At 47.1% G+C, this 17,331-nt stretch overlaps 1 protein-coding gene across 3 annotated transcripts in view; it reads left to right on the top strand.

The window, feature by feature from the left end:
* The first annotated feature begins 367 nt into the window (after window positions 1–367).
* SNX24 (sorting nexin 24) overlaps window positions 368–17,331 on the top strand; it is a 154,107-nt gene continuing 137,143 nt past the window's right edge. For all 3 annotated transcript variants that reach the window (XM_054714962.1, XM_008141342.3, XM_054714963.1), the window contains exon 1: window positions 368–704. In XM_054714962.1, the coding sequence (XP_054570937.1) occupies window positions 645–704 (60 nt within the window). In that variant the 5' untranslated portion in view covers window positions 368–644. The remainder of the gene's footprint in view (window positions 705–17,331) is intronic.

The raw sequence follows: 17,331 nt of genomic DNA, 5'->3' as shown, positions 1-17,331 counted from the left end.
TAGGTGAGGCAGCATTTTAGGATCGGAGCAAGAAGCCCAAGCGTTCGTCTCAGTGACCAGACGACTTTCGGGCTAACTCGGAACGAGAAGAGAATCGTAGGGAAACAGACAAGTTTGGGTAAAAGTTGGAGGGTTCCGCGGCTATTGCCAGCCGAGAGTTTAAAATGAAAATTCAACCAACCAGCACAAAATGAAGCAGATCCACGCTTCTCTATTCTTCGCGGTCTTGCAATCTGTTCAGGGTGATGTTTCCCAAATGGCAAACCCAGCGCCCGCCGAAGGGCAGGGAGCGCCCGCGGCCCAACCCCGCGCCCGCGCGGAGGTGCGCACACCCAGCTCTGCAGACTCGCAGGTTTCAGGCCCCGCCTCCTCCGGGCCCAGCCGGTCTCCGCAGACCTGAGGCCTGGAACCCGGGCGCCCGCAGCCCCGCGCCCCCGCGCCCGTCCCCCCGTGCGGCGTCAGCCCGTCCGGAGCGCGCGGGCGGCGGGATCGCGGCGGACCTGGGTCCACGCCGCGCAGCCTCGGGTCCCGCGGGCGCCGGGGAGAGAGGCGGGGCGGCGGGCCGGGGCGGAGCGGAGCGGCGGCCGAGAGCCGAGAGCCGAGAGCCGTCCCTGCTCTGTGTCCGCCGGCCGCCAGGCGCAGCCATGGAGGTCTACATCCCGTCCTTTCGCTACGAGGAGAGTGACCTGGAGCGGGGATACACGGTAGGCGCGGGCCCCGGGGTGCGGGCCGAGGCCGCCGAGTCCGGGAGGTGCCCCTCGGGCCGCCGCCGTCCCCGCGCGGGGGTCCCTGCGCGCTCTCCCCTCCCCCGGCCCAGAGGAAGGGCTGCGCCCTGGGGCGGTTGTCAAGGAAACGGGCGCCTCCTGCCCGCCGTCCGGGTGCCGCGGTTCCGTCCCTCGTACCTCCCTGCCCCGCTCCGGGTGTGGGAGCCAGAAGCCAGGGAGTCAGTCGGGTCCCCGGACACGGCGCTGCCCTGCGCCCGCCGCCCGGCCTCCCGAGCCCGGCTGGGCTGCGTCCCTCCGCGAGCCAGCTGCTCCCCCTGCCCGGACGCTGGTGGCTTCGCGGCGGGTGGATGCGGGCTTCCAAGTCCTGTGGGTTTCATTCGGAGGGAGATGCTAATTTTTAAAAACAATCATTTGCTGTTATTAGCCACAGTGAACACAGGAGATGCTTTTAGATGGTTTCCAAAGTCCCCCCCCCGCCCCCCTCGTTCTGTGCCATGAAAAGGCTAAATCGGATACTTCATGAGCACCTGTTCCCTACCTGGGACTGTGCGCTCTGCGGAATGAGAACCTGGGCCCCTGCCCGCCGCAGGGGAGGAGTGGGCGGGAGGGCGGGGACCAGGGCCTGGGACCTTTGGCTAACAAGTTTAGTAAGCAAAGCGTAGGTGGTTGGTTTCCCAGTGGATTTAGACATCTTTTTCCAGACAGTCATTGCTAGAGGGGAGAAGTGCCTCTGGCTGGGTAGACCCTGGAAGAATTTATTTCCAGTTGTTAAAGAACTGGAGGGCTTTGGAGCAGGTTCCAGAGGGCAGTCTGAGAGTTCAGCTTGTTCTTTTATTCACTACTAGTTCACTCACTTGCTAAACACCTGTTACACTGATTTAGCCGCCAAGTATTTTGACCTCTCCTCTTCCACAAGTTACCGGTTTTGGTGACAGGCTGTTGGGTACCTGGTATTTTCATAGGAAGGATTAAAATCGTTCTCTCCAAGGAATTTTTAGAATTAGGAGTCCTGTGGTGATTGGAAAAAAATAAAATAAAAATCCAGGGAGCATGTGAGTTTTTAGAATTGAGTAGACTATTGGTCCAAGTGTCCCAAAACAAGTTGGGCTCTGTGGTGGTCATTATTTTTATAGATAATACTTTCCCATGAATTAACATGTGGTTAAATATTCGGTAGCTTCCTTTAAAAGGGGTGGGAGTTGAACTTAAATTTGAACTGTTGGAAGCTTTTTCCTGAGGCCTGAAACCTTGGCTGTCTTTCCTGTTTGCAGCTGTCTCACCGCGCCCACATGCACCAGCAAGTCAGGAGGGCCCACCACCTCTGGGGCATTCTTTGAGGGTCTGAAGATAAGGCTGCTTTGCGGGCACGTTGGTCTTCAGTTGAAGGTGTTCTCAGTAGTCTGAGCTACAAGTTAATTACCTCCCCAAATAAGCACTTCTGAGTAGATTAAAATTAAGGTTTATTGGTTATTATTGATTTTCTTCTGTTGGAGGATCTGTGTTTTCCTCCCAAATCTTCAAATACCTTTTTATCACCTGCATTATTGCCGGGAACGTGCCAGACTCCAGGTTGTAAACTAAACTGATTTCAAAGCCCCCCCCCTTTTTTTTGTAAACTTGTTAGTTTGAAGATTGCATATGTGATGAGAGTTTGTGTGCTTAAAAAAAAAAAAAATCCTAACTTATTTAGCTGGGTAACCATATTGTTAAGATACCACCTGCAAGTGATAATTGTCCTTTGTGAGTTTGTGAAGCAGCTTTTAGATACTTTGTTCCCTGTGAGCAACTGTCTTATACTTGTACAACAGCTTATTCATTCAGCAGATGTTAACTGGGTACCTGCTAGCATGTCTCTTGTAGGTGTTGGGAATAGCCATGGATAACAAACAGTTCATCTTTTAAAAAACAGCAACTCAGAACTTAAAAAGATTTCCGTTTCCTAAACAAGAAGTTGGTGAAATAACGTATACGTTAGTATACAAGCAACTTTTTACATTGGCGATTATGTTTGTGTATTAATGTTAAGAAGTATATCGCATTCTTACAAATTCAGTGTCCCGTGCCCTCGGGGATAATAAGCAGGAGCGCTCTCTTAGTGACTTTTCTCCTTGTGCTGTGACAACATATGCTGCTTCTTCCTTTGGATAAATGGCAAGATTTGACTGTAACTCATCCTCCACCTGTGGATCTCTTTCGGTGTCAGGAGGGATAGGTCTGTCTCCTCCTCGCCAGGCGCCCAGGGACCCTGCGCAGATGGAACGCACCGTAGTGTGCTTATCCAGGTCTCTGTGCGTGGCGTTGCCATTTGTTTCTGATTTTTGACAGCTGTGTCAGATGTTGAACTAAGACATCCCTGTGCGTGCTTTGTACGCCTCCTGCTAGGAGTTCTGTAGAACATTAACTGGAAGTGGTGCTGCTGGGCCTATCTTTTCGTAACTATTGCTCAGTTGTTATTCAGAAAGTTTATACAAAGTTCTGCTCGATGTACAACGTCATTTACATTAAAGAGTGAATCTTTTACCCTTTTAACATGTAAACATTACTGTGAGCCTGCACTGTTGGGGGGGGGGGAGGGGAGGATTGAAAGATTGGAGTATGTTGTTTCTGCCCTTAGGGCTTTCCAGCCCATTGGATGGGCAAGGTAGGGAAGGGTTAGGGTTAGGTAGGGAAGGGTTAGGGTTAGGTAGGGAAGGGTTAGGGTTAGGTAGGGAAGGGTTAGGTTAGGTAGGGAAGGGTTAGGGTTAGGTAGGCAAGGGTTAGGGTTAGGTAGGGAAGGGTTAGGTTAGGTTAGGTTAGGTTAGGTTAGGTAGGGAAGGGTTAGGTTAGGTAGGGAAAGGTTAGGGTTAGGTAGGGAAGGGTTAGGGTTAGGTAGGGAAGGGTTAGGTTAGGTTAGGTTAGGTTAGGTAGGGAAGGGTTAGGTTAGGTAGGGAAAGGTTAGGGTTAGGTAGAGAAGGGTTAGGTTAGGTAGGGAAGGGTTAGGTTAGGTAGGGAAGGGTTAGGTTAGGTAGGGAAGGGTTAGGTTAGGTAGGGAAGGGTTAGGGTTAGGTAGGGAAGGGTTAGGTTAGGTAGGGAAGGGTTAGGTTAGGTAGGGAAGGGTTAGGGTTAGGTAGGGAAGGGTTAGGTTAGGTTAGGTTAGGTAGGGAAGGGTTAGGTTAGGTAGGGAAGGGTTAGGGTTAGATAGGGAAGGGTTAGGGTTAGATAGGGAAGGGTTAGGTAGGGAAGGGTTAGGTAGGGAAGGGTTAGGTAAAGAAGGGTTAGGTAAGGAAGGGTTAGGGTTAGGTAGGGAAGGGTTAGGTAGGGAAGGGTTAGGTAAGGAAGGATTAGTTAAGGAAGGGTCAGGGTTAGAGAGAGAAGGGTTAGGTAGGGAAGGGTTAGGTAAAGAAGGGTTAGGTAAGGAAGGGTTAGGGTTAGGTAGGGAAGGGTTAGGTAGGGAAGGGTTAGGTAGGAAGGATTAGTTAAGGAAGGGTCAGGGTTAGAGAGAGAAGGGTTAGGTAGAGAAAGGTTAGAGAGAGAAGGGTTAGGTAGGGAAGGGTTAGAGAGAGAAGGGTTAGGAAGGGAAGGGTTAGGGTTAGAGAGAGAAGGGTTAGGTAGGGAAAGGTTAGAGAGAGAAGGGTTAGGAAGGGAAAGTTAGAGAGAGAAGGGTTAGGAAGGGAAGGGTTAGAGAGAGAAGGGTGGGGAAGGGAAGAGTTAGGAAGGAAGAGGGCAAATGGGCTCTGCCTCAGGGTGTTGTGCTGAGGGGTGGGGATGGAGGGCGCTGAGGAATGCTGACTTGAAATCTGATTAGGTTTTTGCTGGGCTTGTGAATTACAAAGAAGAAGTGCAGGGCAGATTCTCATCTCAGCAGAAAGGCATTTCGAACTCCCAGAGTCTCCAAAAACAAAGGCAACTTCTAAATCCTTTTAGTTTACAAAGAAACAATAGAGGATATTGTAACAAAATGCCGATGAAGTCAAATATTACTTCATGCGGAGATTATTCTCTCCACACCAAGCTCCCCAGCCCCCACCCCCAGTTTATTTCTTTAGTATCTGTTTCCCTGCTCCGCTCTGAGCACCTTGAAACTAGGACAGTGTCTGTCCCCACTGCTGTGCCCTGGTGCAGGGCCTGTCACACAGCAAGAATGAGACCTGCCTGCCGAACAAGTAGTGAATGATCGAGTCTGATAGAAGGAAATCAGCGAGCAGGGTAATCCCTGGCAGAGGGGTGGGAGGGACCAGCTACAGAGGAGGATGGACTTCACCCTCAGACAGTGGGAAGTCACGGGGGAATTTTAAGGAAGGAAGTAACATGATGAGCTTTGCATTTAGAAGGATGACCCCAAAGCATTAATCATTTAAGAGAAGTTTGCAAAACTTCCGAGAGAAGAGGATGAGAGCCTGAGCTAAGGCAACTTGGGAAGGAAAGGGGGTGACTGCAAGCATCCCCGGGGTCTGGTGATCCGATGTGAGACAGTAGGGTGACTCCCATGGGTGTGTGTACCAGAGACCAAATAAGAACTGAAGTTTGTGTGTGTGTAGGGGGGGGGGCGGGGTTCGGGGGGCGGGGAGGAGGGGACGTATTTCACCTGGGACCTGTTGAGTTTTTCATGGCGGGTGAGGCCATTTGATTTTAGAGTTCAGGATATATAAGATCTGGGCTGGAAATAGGGCTCTAGGGGGTCACTCAGCATAAAAGATGAAAAAGTGTACAAGTTGATGTTGTTCCCAGGAAGAGCAGGTGGAGTGAGGAAAGGGAGGACTGCAGGTAAAACCTGGAACTTGCATGAGCAAAGAATTATTCGTAGAGCATCTAGAGCAGTGGTTCTCAGCCTTTCTAATGCCTCGACCCTTTAATCCAGTTCCTCATGTTGTGGTGACCCCCAACCATAAAATTATTTTCGTTGCTACTTCGTAACTGTAATTTTGCTACTGTTATGAATCATAACGTAAATATCTGTGTTTTCCGATGGTCTTAGACGACCCTGCTAGCGGGTCTCAACCTGTGGGTCGCGACCTCTCTAATGCCATGACCCACAGGTTGAGAACCGCTGCTGTAGAGCCTAAGACCATCGGAAGACACAGATATTTACATGACAATTCATAACAGTAGCAAAATTACAGTTATGAAGTAGCAACGAAAATAATTTTATGGTTGGGGGTCACCACAACATGAGGAACTGTATTAAAGGGTCGCGGCATTAGGAAGGTTGAGAACCACTGGTCTAGAGGGAGAAGTGTGAGGCCGGAGGAGAAGAAATGGCAGACACTTTACAGGAAGGAAGGAGCTCCATGTGGCTGAGCGGTCTCGTTAGGTGAGGATGGAGAACCGCCCGTGGGAGGAGAGGGTAAGCAGTCCTAGGTGCCCGTACAGGCTAGTGTTTTCCATTTTCAGACACACTGTTGGTTACAAACAACAAAACTGCAATTACTACTTCGGTAACAACACAAAAGTTTGAATATATTAGATATTATTTTCCATAGTGGTAAAAATTAAGGCATTGAATGAAGTAGTTTTTCAGGTTTGTTTTAACTGTGATGTGCTTAAGTGAATGTATCTTTCTTGGGAACCGGACTCTTACTGATTACTTGATGTATCATGCTTTTCAATACATAAGGCAGCTTCATGGATGCATGATCGTAATATTGAGATATATACAGGGATCATTATTGTTTGCATATTTTATGGATTAAAATACAAAAATAGAACAATATTGTGAGCCCCCATTTACTCATTTCTCACCTTCAGTATTTCACAATTTTTATTTTATTCACCACTCCTCATTTTTCCATTTTTTAAAAAATTCTGGAATATTTTAAAGCAAATACAAAGTATAATTTCTCCTGCGAATATTTCACTATGGCTGTCTGACAGGTAAAGATTTCTTAAACATAACCAAAATGAAAATTTACCACAAAATTAGCAATGCCTTTATCTTGTTACTGGTCCAAAGTCTGTGTGCCGGATGCATCAAAAGGCTAAAACTCAAAATGTCAGAGTGGGAGTAAGGAAAAGTTTATTGATCAAGAAGGCTCAAACCAAGAAGTGGGGAGACCTAATCCTTAAATCCAGTTTAAGAAGGTACAGACTTCAGGCTTCTTTTATGTCAAGGGAAGGGAAAGTGGGAGGGACTGTTTGTATAAAAACTCAAGCCCCAAGCAGAAGTCTTCTCATGATGAGCATGTCTAACCCAGGAACTACTACCCGAAGGTCATGGGAACAACTCAGGCTTAAACAAGATGGAGTCACAGAGACCAAGCACTTCCCTGTTACAATATAATCTCAATGCTAGTTGTTTTTGTTGTTCTTAACATTACCACAATGCAGATATTGCCTTGGAATTAACAATGACCTGCAAGAAGTATTATTATTGCCATTTCACATTTGTGAGAATGAGAGTGGGAGGTTGAGGTAGGGGGCCTGGCTCCCTGAGAGTGGCCCTCCTCTCTGTTTGCTTTCATTCTCAGAGTAGCTTCCACCAGGTGAAAAAATGGTAACAAGCTGCAGATTAAAAGACAATTTTTTTGTTTGTATTATGACATCTAGAGGAAGAGAGGAAGGACATTTCCCCCCAGAAGCTCTGAACAAGTGCATCTCTCTTCATCTCTCATTATCTCAGGTTGGTTTCTCAACTGAGCCTGCCCCCAGGGGAATCCTGTGCGCTGATTGGCTGAGGCCAGGGCTAGGTGAACCAATCAGCATGGCAAGGATAGGCTAACCAGAGAGAGTGAAAACAGTTAAGAGGGCATCTGGAGCCGGGAAGGACAGTCATTCCTGCCACCCAGCTCCACAGACACCACAGTGGGAGAAGGTCAGAAGGACAGTGAGAGCACAGTGTCCACAACAGCACCTTTCAGTCACCCATTGTGGGCTCTGCGATGAAGGAGCCCTTTGTGTAGCAAACACAAAGCTGGCGCGCTGCCTCACTCACGGTAAGCACACAGCATAATGAACATGGCATTCATGCGGGGTGATTAGATCTAACATTTGTAAGCTGTGTTGCTTAAGGACAAGAAACACAGTTTGAAAATATTCCTGAACATTAACACACGGAATACTCCATTCCCTTAAAAATCGAAATAGGCACAAGAGGATTGGATTTTGTGCAAAGATGGTGCTTAGAAATTTGGGGACAGAAGTGAATGTGTTTTCATTGAGCTAGAAATACATTTTAATCTTTTTTTTTCCCCCCAGGAGTTTTTACTTTGTAATTGATCCATTCTTTTAATATAAACTTTTAATTTTGAAATAATTTTAGATTTTCAGAACAACTGCATGGTTGGTCATGAGAGTTCCTATACACCCTTCTCCCAGTTCCCCCATTGTTAACATGACGCACTACCATTGTAATGTCACAACAAGGAAACCAGCATGGTACATTACCATTCACTGAGCTCCAGACTGTGTTGGAGTTTCACCAGTTTTTCCACTAATGCCCTTTTTCTGTCCCCGCATCTGGTCCAGGATACCACATTGCATTGTTTCCTCTGCTTTGATGTGAGTTGGTCCAAATCAGAGCACACTGTCGCAAAAGTGAGGCAAGCGTGTGGTTAGAAATGAACCTGTGCAGATCAAATGAAATATTGTTTACCTCCGATGCTTCCTGGGTAAGATTTGCCAGTTGGCAAACGCCTATTGATGTTATTCCGCCCGTTCATGGCAGACGCTGACACAGCCTCCAGGTGAAGGTCACAGGCTATGAACTCATGCTGTCTGCATTCAAGTCTGGCTTTGAACCTTTAGCCCCAAGTCTGACTTTGGGCAAGCTCCTTAATCTCCTATGTCTTGTTTTCCTCGGCTGTAAAAGGGGAGAGAATGCTAGTACCTACCTTAGAGGGTGGTTTGAGAATTAAATGTGATTATTTTTGCAAAGCACAAGGAATGGTATCTCTGGCTATGTTCTTGATTGCGTCTTATTATTCTGAGTAGGGACTGCCTTGAAGTTTAATTTTCTTAGAGCTCTTTAATGTGAACTAATAATGTAAACAGAAGTCCAGAAATACTTATTTTATGCTATTTAAAATAAACTCTTCCCAAATACTTTGAAGTACTTCAGAAGTAGCAGTTACCTATAACCAACTGATCTTGTTACAACTTTCAAGTTGTATATATCAACCTGTGTATTCAGGTTCAGTTTTTTTAAGCCTATTTGCTACATTTTTTCCCCCTTCAAAATCATAAAGGCTACTGCACATACGTACATGATTGGGAAATAGTGTTACAGACGGCATAGAGATACATATTTCACCTTCTCTACTCTCTGCCATTCCCCACTGCATCCCTCTACAGCAGTGGTTCTCAACCTTCCTAATGCCGCGACCCTTTAATCCAGTTCCTCATGTTGTGGTGACCCCCAACCATAAAATTATTTTCGTTGCTACTTCATAACTGTAATTTTGCTACTGTTAATGAATCGTAATGTAAATATCTGTATTTTCCGATGGTCTTAGGCTCTACAGCAGCAGTTCTCAACCTGTGGGTCATGGGCATTAGAAAGGTCGTGACCCACAGGTTGAGAACCGCTAGCAGGGTCGCCTAAGACCATCGGAAAACACAGATATTTATGTTACGATTCATTAACAGTAGCAAAATTACAGTTATGAAGTAGCAACGAAAATAATTTTATGGTTGGGGGTCACCACAACATGAGGAACTGGATTAAAGGGTCGCGGCATTAGGAAGGTTGAGAACCACTGTCCTAGGGCAACTTGGTGGCCACAGGTAAGCATTAAGTCTCTATGAAGGCCCAATGGCAGGCCAAGAGCTGTTTCTCTGAGGAGAGCAGCCATCCACAGAGGATGGCAGGGCTTTGCTCTGGAATCCTAAGGACCTGCCGTGTGATTCACTATAGATTCTGCCAAAGGCTCCAAACAGCACCCTGTCTGCACTGCCTCTTCAAGCACCATCGATTGAGCTGCTGGTCCCCGTGGCAGAGCAGCTTGCGCAGCAGCCTGGACCTGTTGCAGGGCCTTCTCCCGTTAGGGGCCCAACGCAAAAGAAACGAGCAACTTTTCTAGTCACTCGGTAAAGGGGCCGGAGTAGCACACCCCGAATATGTTGCCTCCAAAATCCCAAGAGGGACACCCCATTATGGAGGGCAGTTTGCTTTACTTGGTCTGAAGGTTTAGATATTAATCTCACCAAAAAATACCTCATAGAAACACCCAGGATGTTTCTTTTTTTATTTTGTTGATTTTTTTTTTTTTTTTTTTTTTTTACAGAGAGGAAGGGAGAGGGATAGAGAGTTAGAAACTTCGATGAGAGAGAAACATAGATCAGCTGCCTCCTGCACACCCCCTACTGGGGATGTGCCCGCAACCAAGGTACATGCCCTTGACCGAATCAAACCTGGGACCTTTCAGTCGCAGGCCGACGCTCTATCCACTGAGCCAAACCGGTTTCGGCCACCCAGGATGTTTCATCAAATATCTGGCTACCCCATGGTAACATTAACTAACCATCACACATCCTTCTAAAACTGAAACATACATTTTATCCGTAAGTAAACATTGTAGTTTTTCTTCCTTTTGTTTTAGTTCAGATGAACATAACTTACAAAACAAGCTTTTATATTTTATTTGATATTTACTTTAGACTGTGTTTGGTTCTTCCTGAAGTTGGAACTTTTTTTACTTTTGTCTGCACACCTATGGAAAATTTGTGTCTCCATTAAAAAAAATTATTGATTGATTTTATTTTTTAAATTTATCTTTGTTGTTGAAAGTATTACAAATGTCCCCTCTTTTCCCATTGACTCCTCCCCAGGCCTTCACCACACTATTATTTGTTAGAAGAAGGAAAGGAGGGAGAGAGGAAGGAAGGGAGGGAGGGAGGAAGAGAGAGAGAGAACGAGAGAGTGCCCGTGAGAGAGATCTGTTGTTCCATTTATTGATACAATCATCGGTTGATTCTTGTATGTGCCCTGACCAGGGATCGCACCCACAACCTTGGCATATCAGGACCACGTTCTAACAACTGAACTACCCAGCCAGGGTGATGTGTCTCCATTTTTAAAAAGTGATCATAGTGCAGGGAATAAAAGTTGATAGAAAAGCTCCGTTTTCCTTGTTTATTAGTGAACAATTAGATCTTATTGTCAGTAAAAATTGATGGCTGCAGCTTCCAAACTATTGAGCCTGCGCTAATAAATGCAACAGTTGTTCATAATTTGGTGGTAAATGACCTTTAAGTGTAGATGTTTACAGAAGCTGTCCTTGGGGAACAATTTAACTTCCAAATGACACCCATGAGTACTTGTTATCATTTAAATATGCTTCCTTTTGTCAATAATAGAATAACAAATACTGGTTAGATTTCTAATGTTGATTCAGATACCAGGAAACCTGCTGTATAAATTAGTGTACACTTGATTTATATTGACCAAAATTTTTTTACATTGCTGTGTTACAGGTCAAGGTGACATGCATTTAAATGCATTCTAGACCAGAGGTCAGACTTGACTGACATGAATGCTTACGCTGGTTTTAATTAACTTTTAAATATTATCCTAAAATTCCTTCTCAAGCACCAATTATTAGGAAGAGGACTGAAATGAATTTAGGACATTAGTGGAGACCTTATTTTAAAAATCGATACTCTTGATCTTTCCCATAAAAATTACTGGAGTAAATTATTGCTACACTTTATCTTATAATTTGTATGGAAATCAGATCCGCTTTTTCCATGATAGACTCTGAATTCATTGTCTGTGGGTTTTCCATTGATGGTTTTGCAGAAATAATCTGAGATAGCATTAAGGAAAGCAAAGTAATGAACAAAGTCTTACCTACTACAGAAAGTACTTTGTCAAGCAAATGCATTTTCTCGGTACTATGAACTTTTCCACTGATGATGCATGTGGAAGGAGGGAGGTTTGCAGGGTGAGGATGTGGATTAGATTTGCCGGCCATTCATTAGTAGCCCAGAGTAGTATATGTTTTAGGGAAGCCTTAGTCAACATCTGGTTTGCCTTTTGAGAGAATATCTTCCAAGTGAATGCTGCTTCTTTTACATATTATTATTGGATAAAAATCATTTGCTTTCAGTGTAGAAAATTTCTCATTTGTGCCCCATGTGAGAAGGTCAAACTCAAAAGTTTAGAACTGAAATGTACAAAGGTTTTGATTTTTCTCAACCATGAAGATCTTCCTTGTCAATCAAAAAGTGTGCTTTGCGGGGGAGGGCTATCAGGGGTCAATGGGAAAAAAAGGGACATATGTAATACTTTCAACAATAAAGGTTTTTTTTTAAGTGTGCCTTGGATTCCATATGAACTGTTATCCATGTAAACAAAGCTACCTTCCAGAGTGGAAAAGACGCCAACTTGACCATCTTCCGACGGCAGATACCTAGGAAGTCCGTTTAGTTTCAGCCACACGGTGCTTCCTTAGCCTGTAGCTTTGTGCCTACGTTTCACGCACCCAAAATAGCATCGACCCCTATTGTCCACGAGGGCAAAAGAAGTGGCAGTGTTGAAAATGCTAATAAGAGAAGGGGAAGTGGAGATGATAAAAATTGAAAGTGATGAGAGAATGACAAATGTTGCTTGTGTGTGTGAGATGAATCATTCAATAGTGGGAATGAATCTGAAGGACAGAGGGGAGAGTCATGCAGCCTTTCCTGTAAGTGGACATGGCACTTAAGAGGTGACTGACAAATGGAAGATTTTGGGGTGTCAGCACCAACTTCGGGAGCCCGGTGCTAAGAGAGAAGGCAGGGAGAATGGGAAAAAGACTAATCGTTGATGTGATGGTACGGCCGGTGGATGGAACACTGTCCAAATGAAGGCTTTGGCTTCCAGTGCAAACGACTGGCTGCAAAAGCTGTGGTGCTCAGACCTGGCTGCACCCTGGAATCACCCAGAGATCTTTACAATCCACGGATGCCTGGATCCTGCCCTTAGAGAGCCTGGAGGTTCCAGGATACGACTTGAGCATCAGAATTGTTAAAGGCTCCCGGGTGATTCTATTAAGCAGTCCAAGTTGAGAACTGAACTAAAGATGTCCCCAAGAAGCTTGTAGAGATCATTTGCCCCAACACATCTGTGGTTCTTGGGAGCGATAAAAAAAAATACCAATTTTCAGGCTCTATCCCCAGAGGTTCTAATGTAATTAGGGCTCAGGCTTTGGTATGGTTTAAAAACTCTCCAGGTGATTTTGATTTGTACCTCAGCCTGAAAACTGAGGGATGGGAAGCTTACCCTCTTTTGAAAAAGATGCCCTGTGCAGTGGACATTTAGCACGAAGGCAGGAGCTTCAGCTTTGATTTAAAGCTTTAGAGCAGCTGTGGGGAACGTCTGGTCTGAGAAATCATTCGGTCTGGCCCTGCCAAGGCATTAGGGGTGAGTTAATTACATGTTTGACCAAATAGAGCAGGCTGAATTTTTTTTTTTTTTTTTTTAGCCTGTCCCTGGCAAGTTTCTCCAGGTCTTTATTCCAGACCTTCTTTTTATTTTTTTAATATATTTTTTTATTGTTTAAAGTATTACATATATTAGTACATATACCTCCTTTTTTCCCCCCCATTGACCTTCCCCCAGCCTCCCTTACCCCCTATTGCATGCCCTCATCCCACCCCCACACCCAGAGTCTTGTGTCCGTTGGTGTGCTTATATGCATGCATACAAGGCCTATGGTTGATCTCTTTCCCCTCCTCCCCAACACTCCCCAGCCTTCCCGCTATAATTTGACCGTCTGTTCGGTGCTTTACTGCCTCTGCATCTATCTTTTTATTCATCAGGTTATAATGTTCTTTATTTTCCATAAATGAGTGAGATCATGTGGTATTTTTCTTTCATTGCCTGGCTTATTTCACTTAACATAATGCTCTCCAGGTCCAACCATGCTGTAGAGCAGGCTAATTTTTAAGGTAATACTTTTGTATGGCCCGTGAATCCTATACAACAAAGAGGTAATATGCAAATTGACCATCACACCATCACAAAGATGGCTGCCTACAACCAGGCTGGCAGGGGGTTAGTGAGGGACGACCAAACGACTGAACAGCAGGCTGTGTGAGGCAACCAGGCCGGCAGGGGGGCTTAGTGAGGGATGACCAAACGACTGAACAGCAGGCTGCGTGGGGCAACCAGGCCAGCGGGGGGCCGTGAGGGGTGACCAGGCTGGCAGGGAGGGCAGTTGGGGTGACCAGGTTGGCAGGGAGGGCAGTTGGGGCGACCAGGTCGGCAGGGGGAGCAGTGAGGGGTAACCAGGCTGGCAGGGGGGGCAGTTAGGGGCAACCAGGCCAGCGCGGGGGGGGGGGGTGCAGTTGTGGGCGACCAGGCTGGCAGGGGGCACAGTAAGAGGCGACCAGGCTGGCAGGGGGGGGCAGTTAGGGGTGACCAAGCTGGCGGGGGGGTGCAGTTGGAGGTGACCAGGACAGCAGGGCAGGCAGTTGGTGGTGATTAGACTGGCAGGGGGGGCAGTGAAGGGGGACTAGGCCGACAGGGGGCGCAGTTGGGGGCAACCAGGCCGGCAGAGGGGGTCAGTTGGGGGCAACCAGGCCAGCAAGGGGGGGGGGGCAGTAAGGGGTGACCAGGCCAGCGGGGGGGGGAGGGGCAGTTAAGGCGACCAGACTGGCAGGGGGAACAGTTAGGGATGACCAGGCAGGCAGGCAGGCAGGCAGGTGAGTGATTAGGAGCCAGCAGTCCAGGATTTTGAGAGGGATGTCCAACTGCTGGTTTAGGCCTGATCCCCGGGATCGGGTCTAATCCGGCAGTCAGACATCCCCCGAGGGATCCCAGATTGGAGAGGGTGCAGGCTGGGCTGAGGGGACCTTCCCCCTCTCCCCCTCCCCACACCGTGCACTAATTTCGTGCACTAGGCCTCTAGTGATGTTATAAATATCCAAATGGCCCTTGGCAGAAAAAAGATTCCCAACCCCTGCTTTAACCCTTTGCACTCGCTTGCTTTTTTCTCGATTCCTTTATTCTAATGCTAACCGTGTTGAGTCACACTCGACATCCGAGTGCAAAAGGTTAAAGGATCAGTGCACATTCTGATTCAGCAAAAGCGCACCTAAAACTGACTAAGCTTCGGAGCTAGGCACTTGGTTCCACATTCTTGCAAGTCACTAGTTTCCTTGAACCTCACGTCCCTAAAGTGCCTACCTCCGTTTCTCACAAGGATCCAACGTAGATCCCGAGCCCGTAGGAAGAACTCCCTATGCGGGAAAGCTGTTGCTATTTTGAATACTTCTCATTAAGTTGTTGCCAGTAGGGGTTAATATGCCCTAGTATATTTTACCTTCCTTTCATCAGAATGAAAATTTTTTTTTTTTCCCCATCTTTGAATACTTCAGTATTTAATTCACCACTTTAACTGAATTCTCTTTCAAAGCGGTGCTTTCCTTGCAGAGTTTTCCAATTAGAGAATGAGATCTGAAGTGCCCTGGTCCCTCAAATGCAAGAACAAACGAAGAACGTTGGTTATGTGGTTAGATAAGCCGTCGCTGAGAACCGTGCTTCATTGGTCAGAGTGCTTGGATGAAATTCCCCTTGTTTCGCTTTGCTTTGGATTCCCAACTGTTCGCAGGCAAAACTGTGAATTCGTTTCCTGCTTTCTGCAGATAAGAGAAGGTGTTTTGAGAAGCAGCCAGAAGAGTAAGGCTGCATTTGTGAATGTTTTAGTGTGTGGCTCTGGCCTGGCACTGGGATGGGGCCAGTTCCCACCCAGACCTATTTTGGTGTGTTTTGCTGTGGGCAGAAGTAGGACTTTGACTCCTGACTCATCGGAGCTCGGGGTGAGCCAGGTTCAGAGGAGGCCAGCGTTAACAAACGTCGCTTTAACCCCGAGCGTTGTTTTTGAAGCTGCTGCCATGGCCCAGGCGTGTCCCTTCAGTGAGTTCTGGGCCTAGAAGGTCCTTTGAGCTCATCTTTCTGGGGCTCAGATCATCTAAGCCTCTGGCTGGGGAGGCTGGCAGGCTTTTCCATTGGAAGTTTAGCTCAGAATTTATGTGATTTGCTGTGAGCACATTCTCATGCTGAGTGCTCTGTGGGGCCTGATGAGGGCGTTGGCGGGGTGAGCCAGGCAGGGCCTGTAAGAGGTGGCAGGGGAGGTCTGGTGTGAGGCACAACTTTATCAGCTTCAGTGTTTACATATATTCATTTATTCAACCAGTAGCTCTTGATGACCTGCGGTGTACCACGCACGTCCTGGGTCCTGGGGATGCATCACCTCCAGCAGTTTTCTTTCCAAGACCCTCAGACAGTCCAGATTTCTCTCTCATAGGGATTCTTCCTGTTGGTGAACACAGCACACACTAGAGTCAGCTAATCCTGTATGGCTTTGTGGAGCGCTAAACGTATAAATATGGTTATGTTAGCAAGCTTTAATATGAGTAAACTGTTAACCTCAGTTTCCTTATCTTTAAAATGGGCTGTCTGTAGTATCTAACCCATAATAAGGTCATTGCCCGGATCAAGTGATATAATGCATGTGAAATGCGCTGCCATGGAAAAAGGTGACCCAGAGCCCAGAGAGCCCACATGGTAAGACTTCATTTTTATGGGGGAAAAGTGCCTGAGTCTTCTGGATTGCCCAGGCAAATACATAGGCACTTCTAAAGAAGTCTCCTTTTGATTCTTTGCCATCGTTTGCTTGAGGCATGTGCATCTAGGAGAGTGCACAGAGCAGAAGGCACCTGGCTGGAAGGTGCTCCAGACCTGGGTTCTCACCTGCACGTGCCTCCTCACACCTCGGTCCCCGCCTTTGTAAGACAGCAGAATGCCAGCACCGAGAGTCATGAGGCTGAAAACGGAATTGAGATCATCAATGAAAAGCACCTCGTATTGCTCGGGGAATGTACTGAAAACACAGTTGCTGTTGTTTTCCGGGACCTGAAAAGCAGGAGGATATTGGCAGGTTCTCTTGATAAGCAAGCTGGGCACGAAAGCACTCATTTCGCCTCTTCTTGTGTCATCTCTGCCTCCGACCCGGGCAGCCCACTCTCCTGCTCAGAGCCACCTGCCCAGGGCCCGGGGTCTCCTGGGTTGACACCGCAGGAGGAAGGGGCACGCGGGTTCTGCTGCGGAGGGTGGGCGGAAGCCTGCTGTGATTCTGGTGCTGTGAGCGGCCTTTTGCTGTGCAGTTATTCTCCCCTGGACAGATGCCAGCTTTCCCGGGGCCAGGATCTCACTTCACCCATTCGGGTCCCAAGGCCTCAGGCCTCGGTTCTGCCCGAGTGGTCTGGGGGAGAGAGGGGGCCAAGCTCGTGCCCGATGGGGATGTTCCTGGGCGTGCAAGGGATTGGAAAGTAACATTTGAAACGGGTACCCAGTTCATTGGGGGTTAATTTAGGCAACCGAAGAGTTATCCAGGATTGTTATTAATACTGGAGAGGAACTTGAAACAGAAACTCGGTACAAAGGATGGTCCAGTACAATGAGTTTTGGCAATTCAAGGAAGTGTTTTGTAATGTGTTGAGTCAAAATATAGCCGTAAAGAAATGGACATGGAAGGGCCAGAAACTGGCTTATTAAATAATGCTGGTTAGACGTGACTTAAAACTTTGTGCGTGTGTTTTACTGTTAGATTATGTGAAAGTTGGATCGCATCACTCCGGTTTGACCTGTCCAGTGTTGGCTTCTGTTGGCGGCCCCAGGGCTGTGCAGGAGCGTTCGCTGTCGGAAGCA

This window comes from Eptesicus fuscus, chromosome 4 (genome assembly GCF_027574615.1).
Source record: "Eptesicus fuscus isolate TK198812 chromosome 4, DD_ASM_mEF_20220401, whole genome shotgun sequence".
Classification (NCBI taxonomy): Eukaryota; Metazoa; Chordata; class Mammalia; order Chiroptera; family Vespertilionidae; genus Eptesicus; species Eptesicus fuscus.
This window is presented reverse-complemented; position numbering and strand designations above follow the sequence as displayed.